Source organism: Guyanagaster necrorhizus (genome assembly GCF_019112545.1).
Source record: "Guyanagaster necrorhizus MCA 3950 unplaced genomic scaffold BT62scaffold_2, whole genome shotgun sequence".
NCBI lineage: Eukaryota > Fungi > Basidiomycota > Agaricomycetes > Agaricales > Physalacriaceae > Guyanagaster > Guyanagaster necrorhizus.
The window spans coordinates 185,852-205,818 of NW_025064881.1; the positions used below are offsets into that span (position 1 = coordinate 185,852).

Below are 19,967 nucleotides of genomic sequence, written 5' to 3' on the forward strand. Positions count from 1 at the left end.
GGCAGGTACTTGTAGAGCTTGAGTTTGCAATGATAGTGGTCGATTTTGAGAACGAATGTGTGGTAGCATTGATATAGCCAATATTGCTCTCATTTACAGTTGCTGTGAATCAGATCTTTTCACCCTGGCTGAAAGTGACATCTGATCCAGTGATTGAGATCCTGAATCCCTTTTCCCATGTAAGATGATAGAGCAATAAGAGATTACTTTTCAATGCTGGTACATGTAATGTGTCAAGAAGTTCCACCACCGAGCCTTTCTCCCCCTGAATCTCTGGCTCCAATACTACTGACCCAATCCCTGCTGAATAAATGACTGAATTGTCTGCAAGACGAATGGAAACGACATGTGGAGCATAGAGTCGGAACCATTGTCGGTGAGGGGTCATATGATGAGAAGCACCTGTATCGGTATTCCAATGAGACACAGCAAGTGATGATAAATCAGTACTTGCTTGGCTAGCAGTCTCCTCCTTCACCTCGGCAGAGTTAGCAGCTTCCGAGTCCTTCTTTCCGGCCCCCTTGTGACGATACTTCCCAGCAGTACAGTCAGCAGCACGTTCATGGTCCCGTTTAAGTGAAAACTTCTTGGTTATACATTCTTCTTCTGCATGATTCTCACGAAGGCACCATCCACATTTTGCAGCGGCATTGGTGGCCCAATTTATGGCTGAATGGAAAGGTGTGACTTTGAGAGCGACAGAGACTGCTGGATCACCAGCACACAGCTTCTGATTGTTTTCTTCATTGTGAAATGCAGTGCAGAGTCCTTCGAGAGTGAGTTTATCAGAGAGAAGGAATAGCGATGTGACGAAGTTTCCAAATTCAGGCTGAGGGAGTGCACGAATCAGGGCCATAACAAGAAGCTCTTCTTCTAACTGCTGGAGACCAAAATGAGCAGGACACAGAGCATGGATACGACTCATGATTTGAGTACCCCAACTGGCAAGGTCTGGAAGTGATTCTTCTGTCTCCTTCTTGAGATTGAAGAAGCTGTCGTAGGCTACAAATCGAGTCGCCAGTTTTCTTTGCTGATGGTGTGCCTTTAATGTGTCCCACATCCTCTCTGGATCGTCAAGACAGCTCTTGACATGAGCCTTCTGGGATTCATCAAGGCAGAGGTAGATTGTGCCAGCAGCCGATACCTGAGTTTCCTTCCAGTCCTTCCAGTCCTTCCTCTCCTGGTATGTTGGCTTCTCGGGGTCTGCAAACTCCGGTTCAGGGTCACGGCCAATGGTGATAAGGTACTCATGGCAAGTTTTGAGTAAGGCCGACATGTTTTCTTCCCACTCGCCATAGTTGGAGGCATTTAGATTTTCGAAGCTCTTTTTGATTGTGTCAAAGGATGGCATAACGTATGTGGTGATATCGTTTCAGTAGTGAAATGACTGATGGAGAGATAGCAGGGCACAGGCAAGATGTGAAGGGAAAAAAAACTCGAAATAGGCCTTAAAGCACGGGGCCCATAACCTGTTGCAGGCAGGTTACTTTTACGCAGTGGATAATAGGCCAGACTGAGTATGATGATCAATTGCTTAAAGGCAGAGGTACGTATGACTACTACTTACCTGAGTACGACGGTCAATTGCTTAAAGGCAATTTGACCGTCGACTCAGGACAAAACTGTCTATGCTTATATAAGATTGACATCAGGTACTTGTGTCGTCCTGCAACAGTTTTACAGGCCAAACCTCTCAATAATGTGTTCCCAATATAGTCACTGAGATAGTCACATTATACCAGTATTCAAGTCTTGATTCACTCACATACTCAAGAAGTAGCTCTTCTCCCCTACATTCTTTATTTTTCAGCATTCAGCAAGCTCTTCTTTTCTTTTGCTAGCCTCCTCAGTACTCATTGATGCCTCTCATGTCATCTGTATATGTGTTCATTATAGTAAAGGATCTATTCTCATCCCACTTTATTCAAATGCAAGGGTCAGCTCAAGAGGTATAATATCTGAGGTCATCATACATCTTGGCTAATGTCTCAAACCAATTATATGCTCTCTGCATTGTTCTGTAAATGATGTGAATAAGTTTGCAGACTTTATCCTCCTTGTCAGATACAATATATCTCTCTGGCTGGCATCTGTAAATATCCTCCTTTGTTTCACTATCTAGATATGCTGAAATGAAATCAACTTGCCAGAGATGGAGGTCTATGCTTGCTGCAATTGTGGCTGTTATTCAGACTGATTCAAGTTGAGTCACTGCTGCCCAAGTTTCATTATAGTCAATGCTGAGTTGCTGAGTATATCTCTTTTCAACTAGTCTTACCTTGTCTCTGACATGATTTCCATCACTATTCTACTTGATATCATAAACCCACATCAAGTCTATTATGTTCATCTCTAGTGTCACTGATACCAAATCCCAGATATGTTTTTGAATGTGCATGTTATACTTATCATCCATTGCAGCTCCCCATTGCTTTGAATCCAATCTCATAGCCTCCTTATATGTCTTTGGGATATAGTGGAATGCTTTAGTATCAGCAAAAAATGCAATGTACTTATTGAGGTTCATGCCAAGTTTTCTCATCTGTGTGACTGCTGCTCATAGATGTATAGAGTCAGTTGCCCAGTCTTTCTCCATGTCCCTGGCATGTCTCTCAGATTGCTGATACTCATGAGATTCAGCAGCTGCTTGAGCCAAGTTGGATATCCATGTTGAGTGACATAGTAGTGTTGGATTCTCATGTACTAGCTTATAGACTTCAGATATGTCTAGCTGAGCACTATCAATAGTAGTATTGGTCAACATTTTATTTGGATCCTTCAAGGTATCATGAAAAAGGTCACTGTTCACTTCAGTTTCCCCCATAGCTGGCAGTGTGCAATCTGGCAGGCCTTCTTCAAAAATGATATCATGAGAGATAAAGATCTTGTCAGATTCATCAAATAGTTTGTAATGATCTCCAGAAGCATATCCAAGTAAATATGCCCTGATTGATTGCTCATTCAATTTGCTTCTACCAGTAACTTGTTGTCCATTTACTATAGGAATCTTTATCCAATGCATACTACCAAATGCATGCAGGTGAGAGACATCTTGCTGTTTGTTTGTCCACAACTCTGCAGGCATGCAGTCAGGATAGCAATGTGATGGTATCAGATTTCTGATATAAACTGATATGGTGGCTGCCTCTGCCTGGTACTTGTGAGGTAAGCCTGAATCTCATAGTAATACATGTGTATCCTGAATGGTAGTACAGATAGCTCATTCAGCTAGCCCATTCTCTGCAGATGAGTAGAGTGCAGTCAATTCCAGAATAATACTGTGCACTTTGTGGTAGTTGACCCACTTCAACTCTGCAAATGCATTATCAGCATGTAGTCTCTTGACTTGTTGACCTGTCTGATTCTCAGCCATACTCAGAAATCATCAAAAGCCTGAATTGTTGTCTCATCTGATTTATCAGTGGGAAATACTCCATGTTTGAAAGATGTGCCACTATCTACAATTAGCATAAAATAAGACTTTCTCTCATTGGATATCATCCAGCTTGGTCCTCACAGATCTATCACCATAAAGTCCAAAGGTTCCACATTCAGTTCAGTTGACTCATCAAAAGGTTGATGTGTATGCTTTGCTATGAGACAGTCCTTGCACTTCTCCTCAACCTCTCTGTCAGTGATTTTATTAGCAAGCCCATCTATCAGATTCTTTGAGGCTATTTTCTTGATTGTTTTAACACTTGCATGCATAAGATGGTGATGCTATTGGCACAGTGAGGTTGGGTCACTCCTTGATAATATTGTAAAGTGTTCAGCAGGTATATTCCCCTCATTGCCAATGCACTTCAAGATATACATTCTACTCTCACTATATCCAGTGAAGACTTCTGTACTATTTGCATCTCTGACAACTGCTTGTCCTTCTCTGAACATTGTGGAGAATCCAGCTGCATTAAGGGCACTGATAGAAATAAGATTTGCAGCCAGCAAGAGTGTGTATAATGCATTCTTGAATGTCAGCCTCATAAGTTTGTTCTCTCTAGTCTTGTGATGGAATAGTTTGCTAGCTGTTTCCACTCTCAGAATTGTGAATCTGCCCTCTAGCTGCTTTGCTGAGGAGCCAGTATAAAGTGGCTGTGCCAGATACTCTGTGAAACCCTTCTGATCCTTTATGAAGTGGTTGCTAGCTCCTGAGTCTATGAAGTGCAGTGATTTGGTCAGTTTCTATCCCTCAAATGTCATTGATACATATGCTTTGTCTGCCACAGGTGCATCACATATAAATTCCTCCATCTCAAAGAGACTAAGATCCAGGTCCAGAGCCTTGTCATCATCAATTTCCTCAAGATTTAAATTGATTGGTGAATAAATTATCTCAAATCCATCTGAGTTATCTGGATCACTATTGACATCTTCAAGGTGTAGCATCTCTTTATCACTCAGCTCATCTCTGGCCTGATAAATATACATGGTATTATCCCCTCCAGTGAATACTATAACATCTTCTTTGAGCAGCATCTCCTCCACTCTTATACCTCAGCTAGTCTCATCACTATTTATTGTTATATGTGCTATGAATGCAATATGAGGGATATGGGCTATCATCATGTTTGCTTGGGGTGTGTCAGGAGCTATCACCACTTGTATGCTGGATGTTGTGTTGTTTGCCTGATTATTCCATCTATTTCTTCTGAAATTGTCAGGGAACTGACTCTCTTTTCCTCTCTCAGGCCAATAACAATCCATAATGTTGTGAGTTGAACATTTACAGGCCTTGCAGTTTGGATTAGAGCACTATTTATCAGTAGCTGACTTTGTGTTCAGGGCAAGAGATGCATCTGTCTTATTGGAATACAAGGTAATATAGTGAGTCTACAAGAGTAATATAATCTCAACTGATGTCTTCCACTGTTACAGAGAAGGTATGATCAAGAGCCAGTTTACACTGTGAGAGAGAGAGTGTATGATGATTTCTTAGAAGTCTTTGTCAGTTAATTTCCATCCAGTTTCAGATAAATTATCAACAGCAGTATGCTTCATGTGGAGATCCTGAATGTGAGTATTCATATCAGCACTCACTGTATACTTCATGTTCTGAAGTATTCATTAGGCTTTAGATAGTGTCATATCATTTTGAACAGTATAGGTGTCTATTAGTAAGTTCTATATCTCCTTTGCTGTGCCTGTTGTCTTAACCCCTAATCCAATAGGGTTAGAGACATTGAGAATAATATGTAAGCATATGTGGGAGTCATGGAATTTCCATTTATCATATAATAGTGTAGATGAGTATAGTAGTATGAGATCTGATGGAAGCAGTGTGGTAGTCAGTGTTGTACCTGTAGTTGTCTGGACAGTAGGTGGGCATAGAATTGTTCCATCCACATATCTCTATAAGTCTTTACTACTGATAATTTCAGTGATCTTAACCTGCTAAGATGCAAGATTTTTCCTGTTGAACTGAGAGGCTTCAGAAAGCTGAGTAATAGAAGAGCTCATTGTCAACATAGTTAAGAGTTACAGTTATTTGTTATGATTTTTTTCTATTTTTTTCTATTTTTCTTTCTTAATTAACCCCTATTTATACTTAGTCAGAGCATCTAAACTAGTGCTTAAGACCATGGAACATGCTTAATCACTATAATAGATAGAGTTAGCCATTGTCCTTCAACAATGACAATGCCTCTCAACAACAGACAATACTCTTTTGTAGGTAGTAATGATGCTCCAAGGATAATGAGTATCATACCACAAAAACACACAATTAGCAGGTGTATATTTAGCCAGAACATGAACAGTATATAAGTAGTGTAGCTCTCACTGTATATTCTCAGCTTTGAGCTAAAGTTTATCTTCACTATTCTATCTCAAGCTGACTTGTAATTGGCCTTGAGACACAACACCATACAAACACATAAAGTGAACTTAGGCATGACTGTATGAACTTGATACAGTGCCTATTTATCATGTGTGTAGATCACATGTCACTTGGGCTTAACATTATTCATATAGATAGTTGTGGGTATTGAGTCACTCTTGTGGGTAAATTGTATTGTGTGTTCTCCTTGACTGGTTTTGTTAAGCCCAAGTCACATATAATAAGAACACATAATAAACTGATACTGTATCAAGTTTATACAGTCATATTAGCATTCACTATATGCATTCATGAAGTCATATGCTTTAAGGCCAAAGTCAGTCAGCTCAAGATGAAGTGGTGAAGAATAAACTTTAGCTCAAAGCTGGGGATATACAGCAAGAGCTACACTACTTATATACTGTCCATGTTTTAGCTAAATATATGCCTACTAATTGTGTATCTCTGTGCTGTGATACTTGTTGCTCTTGAAATGTCATTACTATCTATAAGAGTATTGTCTGTTGTCAAGGGGCATCATCATTGTTGAAGAACAATGGCCAACTCTGCCTATTATGGTGACTAAGCATGTTTTATGGTCTCAAATGCTAGTCTAGATGCTCTGACTAAGCATAAATAGGGGTTAATCAAAAAAGAAAACTAGAAAAAAATAGGAAAAATTGTAACAGGTTTAGAGACCAGGGCAAAGCCATATAACCTAATGTAAGATGAACAATGTAATCAGAACTAAGAAGCAAGTAAGTAAAGTATGCAAGATATATAAGCCAGATAACACATACCTCAGTTGGCATAGTACAGCTGAAATGACTGAGGTTGTGGAAGTAACTACATGGTATATATACTGTCAGTATGAACTTTAAAGGTATAGAAAAACAAAAGAGTCTATAACAGATGGCATATAATATAGTCAGAACTGCATCAAATATTACATGTCTCATTCAACAACATCTGGTTTTCATGTCTACTTATAACTGTTCTATTTACATACACAAAGTTTAGTACAATTATACTCTTTATTCTGTTACTGTAAATGCCCTCAAATCATATGTAGACTACTACTAGCCTAGGCCAGCCATTTTCACTTAGAATGTACTCATGAACCTGACTATAAACCATCTCTTCATGAAGCAGGAAAATGACTAATAATAAATGATAATCTTCACTTCAAGTGGGAAACAAGCATATCATTATCCAGCCATTCTAGGGCTGAATGTTGATGGATGTTCACCAAGTCAGAGTTCAGAGTCAAACCACTGAGAATCAGCAAAAATGAAAATTGGAATATGCAGAGAGAACAGACAATACCAGACAATGAATTCCTCACAGTCCACCTTGATGGTGGTCCATAATACCCCTAGAATCTCTTCATAATTTCACCAAAGCCCCCAAAAAATATCAAGGAAAAAGGCTGAGGCACAGAGGAGGCTGAATAAATCAGAATAAGTTGATGATGAAGATACTATGAAAGAGGGGGATAGGTGTACAGACAAATCATGGCCGATAGATACTCTGAACGAAGAGGTAAAACGAGGTAAAACGTCAGCAGTGGTGCATCATTTATCATGTCCGGTCCGAAGAATCTGATCCAAATGGACGAACAACGTCGGAAATTGCCGGACACGTTGCCTTTCCTATGACGTTCTACGAATCAATCCAGCTTCCCCCCTCAGTTTCTGTGCACAGGACGAGTCCCGTCACCCAAAAACTTGAAGAAAAAAATTGTCGTCGTCTGCAATAAATCCAAGGGGACGTATTACGAAGGAGACGAAATATAACATTATGCTCCGACCACGTACAGATCAGCCGGCTTATTATTTCTCCGAAGCTTCTTACTGAATAATTGATGGTTTGCTTCTCGCACGAAGAACACTATAATTGCCAAGTCCTAGAGTCCAATGATAACCCGATAGGGGCCGCACGGGAAGGTGGCAGTCGCTGGGGATAAACGGTCAACTGGGCGGTCAAGAATAGTCGACGTTCGATATTCAAGCTAGGATATAAGATTGAAGCCTCGAGGCTTATTCATTGGATTTCTTACATTTCGTGGTATTATTAGGCTTCTGGTACGATATACCGCCAATATTCTCGAGAAACCTATTCCTGGCCAGGCTGGCAAAGCAACGACCTCCGCCCCCAACTTTCCTGGTAATGCGTTCAGGCGAACGGTGCGGAGCTAATTTTACTATGGTATGCTTTTCTGCTATAAATGGCCAAGTAGAGATGGTTGGGAGGCCCGCGATCCTCTCAACGCCGACATCGACGGGACTAACCATTGATGTATAGAACGCCAATTTCTTCGTTCTAGCTCAATGTTCTCCATGTTAAATCCGAAGCTCGTTTCGTTCCCTCGTCTGCGGACGTCCGGCAATCACGCTTCAGGATTCTCATGTCATGAATCCGAGTTCCATCCGACTATTCTGAATGCCAGCACGTCTAGCGTACTCAGGTTGCCGCATTCTCGCTGGCGTCAGATAAAAAACTAACCCGCTCTTCATAGTACGACGCCAAGTACAGATATCCCGATTCTAAGTCAGTTATTTTTGTCTGCCGGACCCATACTTCGTTCATGTAATTAACACTCGGCATCTGTATCACTTACAGGTTGCACGCAATCGCATGACGAAAGTTCTAAGGAGTTAGTTCTATCTATAAGTACGTAAACAGATGTGACTTGAACGATGCTGATGTTCAGTCCTTAGATGTCACATTATTGAGCAGGCCGGCACTCTAACATACCAGAACGCTAGGATTCAATGTATCCAAACCCTCGTGTGCCCCACATCATATAATCGTTGCGTCGTACCATCTCGGGACCCCCCCAGTGTGCCATTACGAGGTACTTATCCTCAACGTCTTCGCACAGTTGTCTCGGTAGCTTATCTGAAAAGTGTCCATGGGACGTTTCTACACAATATACTTTCATAGGCGCGACCTACGCGCTGGGTCCCGACCCATCTGGCCGTGTTCGTCCTACATCAGCTGCGCCGACACTACGATCCGACCCCCGGCATCCACTTTGACTAACCATCGTTTTGTGTCCTTTTAGCCGTGATAATATATTGCTCTCATTATACGAAGATGATGGCACACGTTTTCGGTCTTCCTTTACTTCTGCAACAACCTTGTTTCGTGGAATGTTGGCGCGCGAATGCACAAACCAGGCTGATCTCTGTTTAGTCCACAGTTTGCCAGCTGTCCTATCGAAATCAAGATGAGTCACAGCGCACCCGTTCTTTGCATTCTCACGTCGCCGTGCCAACTTATACTTCTCAAGATCTATGAACGATGACCTCCGAAACACTTCCTAAGGTATGCTTAGCCGTCTCGCAGCATCGTTCTAGGCTGATGAGCGTGTTACCAGGTACGTTCTTCACGAAGAGGAGTACCGTTAGCCGGCTGGAGGATATGCCCCATTCCACGAACGTTGACGTTCCGAGCATAAGAGCCAGGCATCTAAACCATCATTTTTCCGGTCCCGTTCTGCTACGATATTGACGCTACCGAAGGTTGCGGCCTCCTGGTCAGCAGATGCTCCCGACGCTGTAAACTGTGACACCCTGCGTTGTACGTGCCTTTCTATTACAATATGCGATGCCGTTAATTAGGAGTGACATTTTCATCCACTAGGTACGGCTGGCAACCATCTTGCCTCTTGTTGAGACGTGTACATGTGCACCGGCCGGTTTTCGTCTGTTCGTCTCGTCTTTTTGTACTTACAACTAATGACCTTGACGTCTAGGGCTTGGACTAGTGAACTTGTCATTTAGGTTCATCTCGTTTCTTTACTCTCCTCCCTTCGTGGAACTGACAGCCTTGACATCCATTGAAATCTCCTGCTACCAGTCAGCATGGGCAATACAATGTCTGACCGTGGACGAGTTTCATACGCGATATCTGATACGATGAACGCACTTTCCAAGTCGGTTTTGGCGTCCCTAAACTGCCACGCTTTATCGCGGTCCTCGAGCTCGGGTCACCATTGGCCTTGGCCATGTATACTTTTGTTAAAAGAAATGGCTAGGTTGTATTGCTGGTCGCCAATGCATGTCATATCTTTCGATATCCAAGGAAGTCGAAATGGATATGTAGTCGACGACTGCGGAATATTTGCTATAGGTAATTGTACTTGCAGCCTGTTCTCCATGCTCGACTTGGGGTATATACTCCTCGTTTGAAGGGCAAGCGTATCCTAGCCTTACCAATGCCTCAGTTTCTTCCCTTGAGTCTATAGCCGACAGGAAAAGACCATTAGGTCATTAGTGGCGGGACCATGCATAATCTAGACACGAAATATCAGTAGCACATTGTCTTCTCCGTGCGGGGGTCGACATAGACACAAGACTCATTGTTCCCGACAGCACCAATAGTTGTATACCTGATGGGATGCTCCATAGCAACACTGACATCGGTTTGCCCCGGATCCTCTCATCTGACATTTGAACAGAAAAAAGTAACACTCAACGATGAACATGAGGCATCGGCCGGCAACCCCGAGGTCAGAACGTAGATATTTTCGCGGCACTGTGTACTTTCAGGTGATAAATTACGCCGGAGGCCCCGGGGGGGGGTTGAAAATTAAGGAAGGAGGAAGAACGGTCCAAAACTACAGATGATATCACTTAATCAGGGGAAAAAGAGCTTGGTGAAACAAAGGAACGTCCCGATATGTATAAGCAAGAATGGACTAAACTCAATGTAGGGCTATAAAGATGAACCTAAACAGCAATCCACCAGCAGTCAAAGCATTTGTCTGCACTAACAACTAAGAAATACATAAAGGAGTGTAAGAGAAAGAGAAGAAGTCAAAATGCCTAGGCAATGACACTGAGATGCACATTGGGGAACCCATTTGCCTTGATACGCTTGAGGAGCCACCAGAATGGTGTGGCATAAGTTATATCAGGGGACTTTGCCTTACCAGAACCACCAGTAAGCATGCCACCAATACGGCCACGGATGTCAGCAATTATTGAGCCTGAATCACCAGGTTCTGAAAAGACTTCTGACTTGCTGTCATAGTTGATTATTGCCCACTCCATGGAGGTTTGGTTGATGGACATGTCTTGGAAGTAGTCACGAATGATAGAGAAGATGCCATTTGCACGGCCGATGGTGGTGTTAGTGGCACTGCCACTCTTGATGACCAACAAGCATGGATCACCATTTGAGTTCCACATGTCAGGGGCATGCATCAAGTCATCGGTAATGATACCCATAAGTGGAAGCAGATGATCATTGGGATATTTAAACTTCCAGTTGAGATCTCCATGGGGGAAACATTTGAGTGTGAACTCATCAGGTGTTAGCTTTGTTCCTAGATATAAATAACATTTAGGTTAGTAGATGGTCTTAGTCAGATAGTCAAAACACACCAAGATCCATCTTATTGCCCTGGAAGCCATCACCAAGCTTGACTTGATTGATCTGAAAAATTCCCCAGTCCTCTGTGAAATGTTGCTCACCAACACCAAGACTGATAGCTGGGGAGCAGAGAATGTGGCCAAAGATGCAGTGCTTGAGTCTCTTCCAGTCCTTGTTGACCTGATTCAGCAACACTTCAAGTGCCTTCACTGCCTCCTCTTCCTCCTCCAGCAACCTCTGAGTCTTAATCTGGGCTACCTTGGCATTCTCAATGTCAACAGCATTGGTGCCCTTCTCTCTCTCCTTGAACTGTTCAATCTGTCTCTTTCTGTACTCAGTCATGATGCCATGTCTTGTGATTCCAAGTTTGATTGAATTGATGAGATTAGTTAATGCTCTGTTGCCAAACAGGATGACATCTTTACGAGGCCTGCTGAGGTGGTAAACATAGTCAACATTGGCTTCCTTGGATTCAATGAGAACATGACGGCATGAAAGGCCCAAGAGGTTATCACTGCTGCCACCCTCAGCAAGATAGAGGGCCATTGTTCCCTGAGTGTCAGGCCTGGCCTTGGTAGAGATATGGAGGCCAAGAGTGGGAGTGAGAGGACTAATGACATCAACAAGTGGGTCCAGATCACTGACAGGTTTGAGAAGCTGAGGATTAGCCTCACGTGTGTAGAAAGACTCACGGAAGTCGACATCGACATCAGTGATCTGGTAGTCCTTGAGAAGGGCTAGGATATCTTGAGCTGCATTGTGGGCAGCTGTGGCAGAGGTAGACTCAGGGAAGACACCAATCCAAATAGTGACAGGACCAATAGGTGGTTTCTTAGCCTCTGCTATTTCTTTATTGGCATCTTCTTCATCAGTGCCTTCTTTATCCTCATGTGGTTCATTCATCTTGACCATCTTGAAACAAACAACATCTATTGTTGTAAAATAGATCTAGAAATCCTAGTTAGCAAATTCTACAATGTGATAGATACCTATTAACTGACTGTGTGAGCATCTAAAATCTTAACAACTCTCCAACCTAAGTCATGGTTCCAGACTGTCCTAATTGGATGGTTGAAGACTTCACACAGCTCCTTCAAATGACACTGGGCCTCAAGTCCTCTGGATGGAGACCACTTCTTGCCTGTGCGGTAAAGCAATGTGGGCTCAGAATGAAGGCCTGCATAGTAGAATTGAGCCTCTGCATCAGAGACAGCATGTGCATCAGAAGTGTAGGAAGTAGTGCTGGACATGGCATTGCTGCCAATGCCTAGAGAGGAGAAGGCTGTTGCAATGGTGGTTGAGAAGATAGTAGAGTCCCTATCAACAGAGCTCTGAGCCTCCTCATACTTCTTAGCAAGGCAAATGTAATCCTCAACAACTTCAGCAGAAAGCACTGAATGAAGAGAGGGGAAACAAGATGGTTAGTATGGGATAATCATAAAGAAACTAAGAGACAGACTGATGTATGATTTGAAAGATCAAAAAGGAAGTGAGCAACTTGACTGTGTGGTGTGGAGAGATGTTCGGCGAGAGACTCAAGAGAAGCCCCAGAGCTCCATTATATATCCATTGCTGTCTGAGACTTGTCTCAAATTCGCCCTCCGTGACGATGATGTAAGCTCCTCAAAATGGAAACTGTCTCGCGACCCCCGAATCTCCTGGTGTCTTTTCCGCACTATACAGCATTGCTTTTGGACCCAGCCAAGCAGGCTGTCTATTGGAGGCTGCCTAGTAGTGTGTATGAGCCTTCCGGTATTGAGCATTGATGGTCGGCGATGATTTCGAATTATGCTTTTTTCCTGGTGTTGTCTTTAATGACCAACTCATCCTGTCGATGCCTTCCTTCCTGCAGAATGACTTTTTCTTCCTGTTCCCGTCCCCTGACTCAGGGAACAGGAAGAAAAAGTCATTCCGATACTACTCCAGCAAGACCCCCACCAGCATGCATCCTCAAGGGACTGCATCTCATAGTACACCGGCATCTCCCCTAACATCAGAAGGTATGCCAACCCCACAACTTTATCCACAGGATTCATTGACACCCGCTTCTGCATCTCTGACAGCAGGTGAAACAAACTACGGGAAAAGGCTGCTTTGATGCTCTGCAATACTGACAGTTTCTTCTCGATCTTTGCTCGTATCTCCTCTTCCGCAGTCACAACCAAAGGATGGCCCAGCTCGCTCAAGTAGCACATGACCTCACTGGCGCTTTGTGTATACAGATCCAATAGTCGGTACACCCATCTTCCATTCCTCTGTGCGGAGATCTTCCGTCTGCCCACCCACCTGTCGCAAACAGAGAATGTCAAGCCCACGCGTACTCCACACCTAGATTGATATGCGGATGAGGTCGAGGTTGGTGTCCTTTGGTGGGACGAGCACGGGCCAATCGTATCCGTTGATAGGCATCAGCACATCTACATGATTCTTCTTTTCCATCTGCGCGTGGGATATGGACTGGGGTTGACATTGATGTGCGACCCACCACGGCACCACACGCGGTTGCTATACAGATCCCAGATACGTCGAGGACTCGGAGGCACTTTACGGCTGACGATCCTGTTGTTGACAAATACATCTCGCTGCATCTCCTTGTCCTGAGTGCGTAGTTTGATGGTCAAGTCACCATGCGGGCGGAGAGGGCCGTGGGTGATGGAGGTTTGAAAGAGAGAGGATAGGGAGGGGGTTTCTAGGGTGTATGGTGTTCCGAGCGTGGAGTTGGGCTTCGATAAGACTCTGTCGCTACAGGGGTGAGGAAGGACGGTATGATGGGTTTTCTACCGGTGTAGGACCGTTGCTTCTGTATTGGAATGCACGGTTCTGCTTGTCTGGAGGCAGAGGGGGAGGCTCCTGTACTTTAGATCTGCCACCGGCTTTATGAGCAAAATGTTATTGATTTCCTATCTTTCCGTGATTTTACATGTGAACCCACATATCCCACTGCATGTTATCCCGTACATAGTGTTGGTACCATTCATTCCCATTCATTTTCAGAGTTTTCCTCGTCGTAATACTTGGAATGAGGACAAGGCAAAGAAATGACGTCTGCTTACGATTGCACTTGCTCGAGTAAATCGGAGTCGAGTTGGTGGTGTCAAAGCTGTAGTTGCACCAGGGCTGTACCCAGAAGATTGGAGGGGGAGGTTTGTCCTTGTGGTAGAAAGCAAAAATAATAGACGCTGGACCGGGCCGGCTCCATCGAAGCGCGATGCTCTTCAGATCATCCTCAACGCTTTTGAGAGGTGTATGATTAGGTTTAGTCAAAAGTCTATACTGATATGCCACAGCTATAATACGACTTCTTTATTGTAGTGTCTTCGTGCGGCATCTTCAAGGTACAGATAGACTTGTATTACGCACATAAAAAACATGCAACTATTACGAATGACGAGTTCCAACGAAGGTTGGCTGAAGACCATCGAGTTCGGCTGGTAACTTCATTCCTTTCGGATATCGATACATTGGATAGACAAGGTTCGCAGCACCGACCACGGTGGCGAAGGGAATGATCAACTGTCCTTCAGTATGCATGACACCCCTGCATAAAACAAGTGAGCAAAAAAAAAAGGGGTTATAAAAGCGGGGGGAGTTACTTTAAGTGTAGTCCGCCAAAGCGGTATAAGAAGCGTCCCAGTGCTAGTCGCCTTTCTTCTGGCAGGTCTTTGGTGAAGGGAAAAGCTATTATTCGCCGTGCCCCAACGCCGAGGGCGGTGAGTACACCAGGAGCGACAGTCCGATCTGAGGTTTGCAAAGACATGGTGCATTTTTCCTGCGCCAAGGGCTCGCATATGCTGATGAATTGTCGAGCCAATGTCGATGTTGCGAAATAAACCAGTATTTGCTAGAGCTTGTTAGATAACAGAAGAGAGATCCATCGATGGGGGGGGGACTGACTTTTTGGTTGACGAAACGGGCCGTGATGAATGACGCTGGTGCAATTTCGTTGTAATTGTCGGTCCAGTCAATGCACATTTGGAGGGTCTGCGGGTCCGCAATGCCTTCGATCTTTACGAGGCGTTCTTGGTTGGGCTGCGTATCGTCCTTCGAGTACCACTCTGGATAACTGAGGTGCTCGGCTTCGATATACCTCGGCGCGGTTCCAGCCTTGGCAAATTCAATCCGCGCCTTGTCAAATGAAGAATTTCAGCGCACAAGAATGCGTTATGTTTCAAAGGGAAGGGTACCTTGTCCGCCTGGTGTACATCCAAAAACTGAACTTCGGTGAGACCCCCTTCGGATCTGTCAAGGCCCGAAGAGACTCCTCCGCACGAGGAGAGGATCTCGTTGAATTGAGATTCGGTGAAGCTCTCTGGGAGTTTGAGCAGCCGTAGCGTGCGCGAGGCGTTGTATTTCGCGAGCAAGGCGACAGTCTGGGTGTCTAGTGCCGGTGAAGTCGAATCGTCGATTTTTAATGACAGCTCTTTGTTAGCCTCGACGCAGCACCTGGCAGTTCCTTCATCAAAGAACCGGACGAGGAGATGATCTTTCGCGGGTATTATCGCCTCTGCCGGGTTGGCTTTTACAGTGTCGACAATGTCGCTGACATTGTATCCTTCCGGGAGATTTTCGACACGGACTGTACGACGGAGAGATGGAGACTCGGCCGCTGCAGTAGCGTAAGAGGCATAGGGGGTGTGGGGTCTCCGCAGACGGCGAAGGGAAAAACTAAGCCGAAGCATGTTCATGGCAATTGCACAAAAAAAAATTCCCGCGTTTTCCCACAGACGCGCTTCGGGTCCCGGGCCGAGAAATTCAACTAGAATGACGGTCCGGAGCTCTGATAGAAAAAAAAAAAGCTAGCCCCCCTGCAGGAGCACTCAGTATGGCATTCTAATGTAAATAGATGAAATAAATGCATACGTTATGATACAGACTACTCTGTGTCTTCCGATTCGGACTTTCCCTTTACGCAACTGGGAGGCGCAAAGGAGGAGGCGGCGCCACGAAGCCTATGACAGACAACAACAAATACCCCTTCCACGTGATATCGAATCTTAGGCATGCCGAATTTCAAATGTATGGCTAGCACAGAAATGGTCGATTTCTCCACCATCTCCAATTTCCCCACATACGCTCTCCTGCTCGCAATCCCTATCGCATTTATCGGCCATCGTTTTCTCTTTCCAACTGCGTCGCCGCCTCCACCGCCGCCCACTCAAGCTGAAGAAGAGCCACTAAAAACAATAATGCAGCCCCCAAAAGACGATCTAGCGCCTCCCAAAGACGACCCTTACACCCTGGAGGAGCTGCGCCAGTATGATGGCTCGGATCCGTCCAAGCCAATCTATGTCTCCATCAAAGGTGAGAGAGCCTAGGCGATTCTCGAGATTCCATTGGTGGGGGGGTGGTGCTTATCGTCATCCCCCAGGAACGGTATTCGATGTCACGAGGAAGGGCGACGTGTACGGGCCCGGAAAGTCATACAGCGTGTTTGCCGGAAAAGATGGATCGAGGGGGCTGGGCATGTCGAGTCTGAAGGTGGAGGATGCGGTGCCGGATTATAGCGTGCTGGATGCGAAGGATATGAAGGTTCTCGATGATTGGCATGCATTCTTTCTGTGAGTAGCTTGCTTTATTGCGGTGTGGGTGCTGAGCTGGTGGCTAGGAAACGGTACCCTGTCGTAGGCCGTGTCAAAGACCATCCCATAGCAAATCTTTGAATGTTTCAATGTTGTAACATGTATTTTTTTTTCTAAGTTATTAAGATAACTCGGTAGATGCCATGGTCGCAGCAGAGTAAAAGGTCCCAAGTTACAAAATCTCGGCCCGACGCTACAGAGGATCCGCTTATCTGGGTGAGCAGAGAAATCTTTGCAGGATGTTGCCTCAAGGCCCGATGAGTAACCGTGCCCCTCGTCAATTTCACCAACGCAAATTCAGTGGTATACCAAGAGCATCGTGCTTTAGGACGTATCTCAAGGTACGCGAAACCATCTTTGTGTGTGATTCTGGATGTTCGCTAACGCCCGAGTCAGACGAGTTGCGCAACTGTCACCGATTCCCGAATGCACACCGTACAAGTTTCGTGGGTCCGCGGTCGGATGAAAGTGGGTCAGCACTTGGGTGTCAGTTACCAGCAATGATCCGGCGACTTTCTGCTGTGCTGGATTTCTCGAAAGCTTGACAGATTAGCGTAGAGCACCCAGACCTTGTGTATCCGACCGACTATGTGGCCGATGGAAGGCTCTGCGTGTTATCGGATGATACTCAAGAGAGTCGCAAACAAGGTACGCGGAGGGGGGGTCGGTGTGCGTAACCCTGACCGGAAGACAGTAAGTAGGTACGTCTCCGCATTCCCTACACGGGGAGACCGATCTTCTTCCCGGACGATTGTCGATGGTACCTCGCGTTTCCCTTCCCTGACAAACGGCGGGAACTCGGCGCGAAATATGTCCGAGTCCCTGCATTTGTCAGCGTTGCTTGGTCGTCGTTATGCTGCGCTACTTTCAATCCAAGGTGGCGATGCGAAACGAACGTCAGCGGGGACAGTATAGCCCGATTTTGCTGATCGTCATTAGCAACTATTCAAAGGTGATCCATTCATTGGTTTTTTCAAACCAATGCTCAATCATGATGATGCCCATACAGCGCTAGCAACGGCGGTTTATTTCCCTGATTTTATTTTGGCCTCTACCGATCAACACGAGAGCTGCGCCACACAACGAACGCCTTGATTTTCGGGCAACGATGTCCATCGTCCTGCTCAGTGTCCTTGGAAGCTACAGCCGACAATGTTCATAGAGAGGCTATTGCTGTACTGCGCGGCAGCGCCATTGTACATGCCGTGGGACTTTGTCATTGTTCTTATCATGTGGGTGTCTGTCTATAGGACGAGCGGGACCGCCCACGGCAGGCAAGTTTTTACCTCATACGATCGACGTGACGGGCCCACAAAACTGGCCCTGAAGAGGTTTCCTGCGAAGAACGAGGGTCAGATTCCCAGTTGATTATCAAGTCGAGCTTCTGATTGATGAAAATGTACAGGTGTATTCTTTACTGGAAACACGAAGACGTATTCACGAGGACTAGCCCAACAGGTTGTGATGTCGAGACTGTCTTCCCCAATTCTTTTCATTCTGTTGTTTGATTGAGTTTGCACGTTTTTGAGTTCTTTGAACAGCCTGCAATATATCCGAGGACTAACACCTTCGACTCGAAGCCCTCATGATGTTCTGACTGCAACGCAGAGTCATTTACAGGTTCCAACCTACCTTGACCCCCGGTGTCCGAGCCGTAGTCGGAAGCTTCCGAATGAGCTCACGGTTAAAGGCGATATTGAACCGACATCATATCAGGCTGTGTGTAAAAAGTTGGATTCGAGATGAGACTGTCCTGGGAAATGGGATTATTCTTAGCCCCATCGTACGTCTTTTTTACCTCTGTCTGTCACTGCAAGAGCGCAAACGTGCTGTGAAAAAAGAGATGTACCTTTATTAGGGCACACACTTGTCATGTGAACCGGTTCATCGATGCCACGATGCATCCCACCGACCAACTGGTCGCCAAAAACACACCATCAGGCTCGTCCCCGTTATCTGTTTCCACGATCGAAGGTCTGCACGCCCCTCACCTCGGCGGATCACTCCTGCTTTTTTAGGCCTAGCGTTAATTCCTCGTCAAATTCGCCGGGTATCGCGTCTGGCGCGTCGTGGGTATATATGTAATGGGAAATCCACCCTACCACACCACAGCCATCTTTTCCTCATTCCACTATTTTCTTTCGCCTGTTCTCTTTTCATTCATCATGACGCTCTATGGGATGCCGATATTCCTCGAAGACAAGAGCGGGAGACTCACTGGGTCCGAGTTTATCGATATCCATGATCGCATGCGGTTCAGCTATCGGTGCACCGCCCGGGACTCTGCCCATACGGCGTATATGATCTATAACCTCAGCGCGATGGTGTATCAGGGCTCGTGTCCGCGGGCGGTGGTCGCGTTGGACTTTGGCCCGAATAACGCGTTGGGGACGGTCAGCTTTTCGTCGAGGGAGAGCGTACCGATGAAGAAGTACCTCCCGAAGATCTCGAATCATGGAGGGTATGTTCATTTTGTTTTTCTCCCATGGTTGTGACGCGTCTCCTGATTTTACTGTTCGTTAGCGCATACAAGCCGCGCAAGTTCGTTGCGTCCGATTCGCAAGAGTATATTTGGGGTTATAGGACCCAGGAGGGCCAGGAGTGGACTGTATGTTTTGTTTCTGCTCATCTGTCCTTGGCTGCCATGGATTGATCGCGCCCCCCCCCCCCCCCCTTTCTGAATCTTAGTGCACGAATACCAGCGGATACTTGGTCGCGTATTACAGCTTGAAGGTACCGGGAGAACCCCACTATGAGGGTTCATCGGGTTGCACGCTTACTATCGACGAAGCGTTCGGTCACATTGCAGCAGGTCAGTTCCAGATCATCCCCCCGCTATATCGGTTCGATACTCACCCCAGTTTTTTTGGTACCAGAATGCTTAGCATCCTTGATGATTATGCGGCATATTGCAGAGTACAACGTTTGATGATCACACTTCTACCCCCTTGTATCATAGCTTTTGAGCGTTCTTGTATCTCTAGTACTTTTTTTTTTTTGTTTACCCAGTGGACGACTTCTTGCTTTACCTGTTATGATTCGGACTTTTGTGGGAGTTTCAATATCCCTGTAGGACCAGGAATGTAAAAAGTGTACAGTTTTGTAACGATAGTGTGAATAATTTCTTCATTGCTCAGCCGTTTCCCTGGTGTTCTAAGTATAGCCGTGCTAATGAAGGGGGAAGGGGGGGG

The 19,967-nt window shown here is 45.3% G+C and overlaps 6 protein-coding genes across 6 annotated transcripts; 4 read left to right on the forward strand and 2 right to left on the reverse strand.

Annotated features, from left to right (window-relative positions):
* The first annotated feature begins 7,973 nt into the window (after positions 1–7,973).
* On the forward strand, positions 7,974–8,744 carry BT62DRAFT_925914 (uncharacterized protein). Its single transcript, XM_043184904.1, is given in 6 exon segments — positions 7,974–8,001; positions 8,012–8,013; positions 8,057–8,282; positions 8,293–8,294; positions 8,336–8,488; positions 8,536–8,744. The coding sequence occupies 3 exon segments, from the start codon at positions 8,155–8,157 to the stop codon at positions 8,410–8,412; spliced, it is 207 nt and encodes a 68-aa protein (XP_043045233.1). The 5' UTR covers positions 7,974–8,001; positions 8,012–8,013; positions 8,057–8,154; the 3' UTR covers positions 8,413–8,488; positions 8,536–8,744.
* Positions 8,745–10,533: 1,789 nt separating this feature from the next.
* BT62DRAFT_1030868 (uncharacterized protein) lies at positions 10,534–12,723 on the reverse strand. Its single transcript, XM_043178334.1, has 4 exons — positions 12,657–12,723; positions 12,195–12,590; positions 11,209–12,072; positions 10,534–11,150 (listed from the first exon to the last, which is right to left on the reverse strand). Coding segments are annotated over exons 1-4 (1,764 nt in total). The 5' UTR covers positions 12,658–12,723; the 3' UTR covers positions 10,534–10,647.
* Positions 12,724–14,446: 1,723 nt separating this feature from the next.
* On the reverse strand, positions 14,447–16,101 carry BT62DRAFT_263279 (uncharacterized protein). Its single transcript, XM_043180287.1, has 5 exons — positions 16,058–16,101; positions 15,382–16,002; positions 15,092–15,322; positions 14,791–15,038; positions 14,447–14,735 (listed from the first exon to the last, which is right to left on the reverse strand). The coding sequence occupies exons 2-5, from the start codon at positions 15,880–15,882 to the stop codon at positions 14,576–14,578; spliced, it is 1,140 nt and encodes a 379-aa protein (XP_043045235.1). The 5' UTR covers positions 15,883–16,002; positions 16,058–16,101; the 3' UTR covers positions 14,447–14,575.
* Positions 16,102–16,383: 282 nt separating this feature from the next.
* BT62DRAFT_882365 (cytochrome b5) lies at positions 16,384–16,857 on the forward strand (the record flags this gene model as incomplete). Its single annotated transcript, XM_043182700.1, has 3 exons — positions 16,384–16,498; positions 16,566–16,755; positions 16,803–16,857. The coding sequence occupies 3 exons, from the start codon at positions 16,384–16,386 to the stop codon at positions 16,855–16,857; spliced, it is 360 nt and encodes a 119-aa protein (XP_043045236.1).
* A 1,071-nt stretch (positions 16,858–17,928) lies between these two features.
* Positions 17,929–18,794, forward strand: BT62DRAFT_999420 (uncharacterized protein; the record flags this gene model as incomplete). Its single annotated transcript, XM_043190808.1, has 5 exons — positions 17,929–18,127; positions 18,182–18,242; positions 18,318–18,495; positions 18,553–18,578; positions 18,635–18,794. The coding sequence occupies 5 exons, from the start codon at positions 17,929–17,931 to the stop codon at positions 18,792–18,794; spliced, it is 624 nt and encodes a 207-aa protein (XP_043045237.1).
* Positions 18,795–18,941: 147 nt separating this feature from the next.
* BT62DRAFT_881231 (uncharacterized protein) lies at positions 18,942–19,705 on the forward strand (the record flags this gene model as incomplete). Its single annotated transcript, XM_043182659.1, has 4 exons — positions 18,942–19,237; positions 19,300–19,384; positions 19,465–19,588; positions 19,653–19,705. The coding sequence occupies 4 exons, from the start codon at positions 18,942–18,944 to the stop codon at positions 19,703–19,705; spliced, it is 558 nt and encodes a 185-aa protein (XP_043045238.1).
* Between the last annotated feature and the right edge of the window lie 262 nt (positions 19,706–19,967).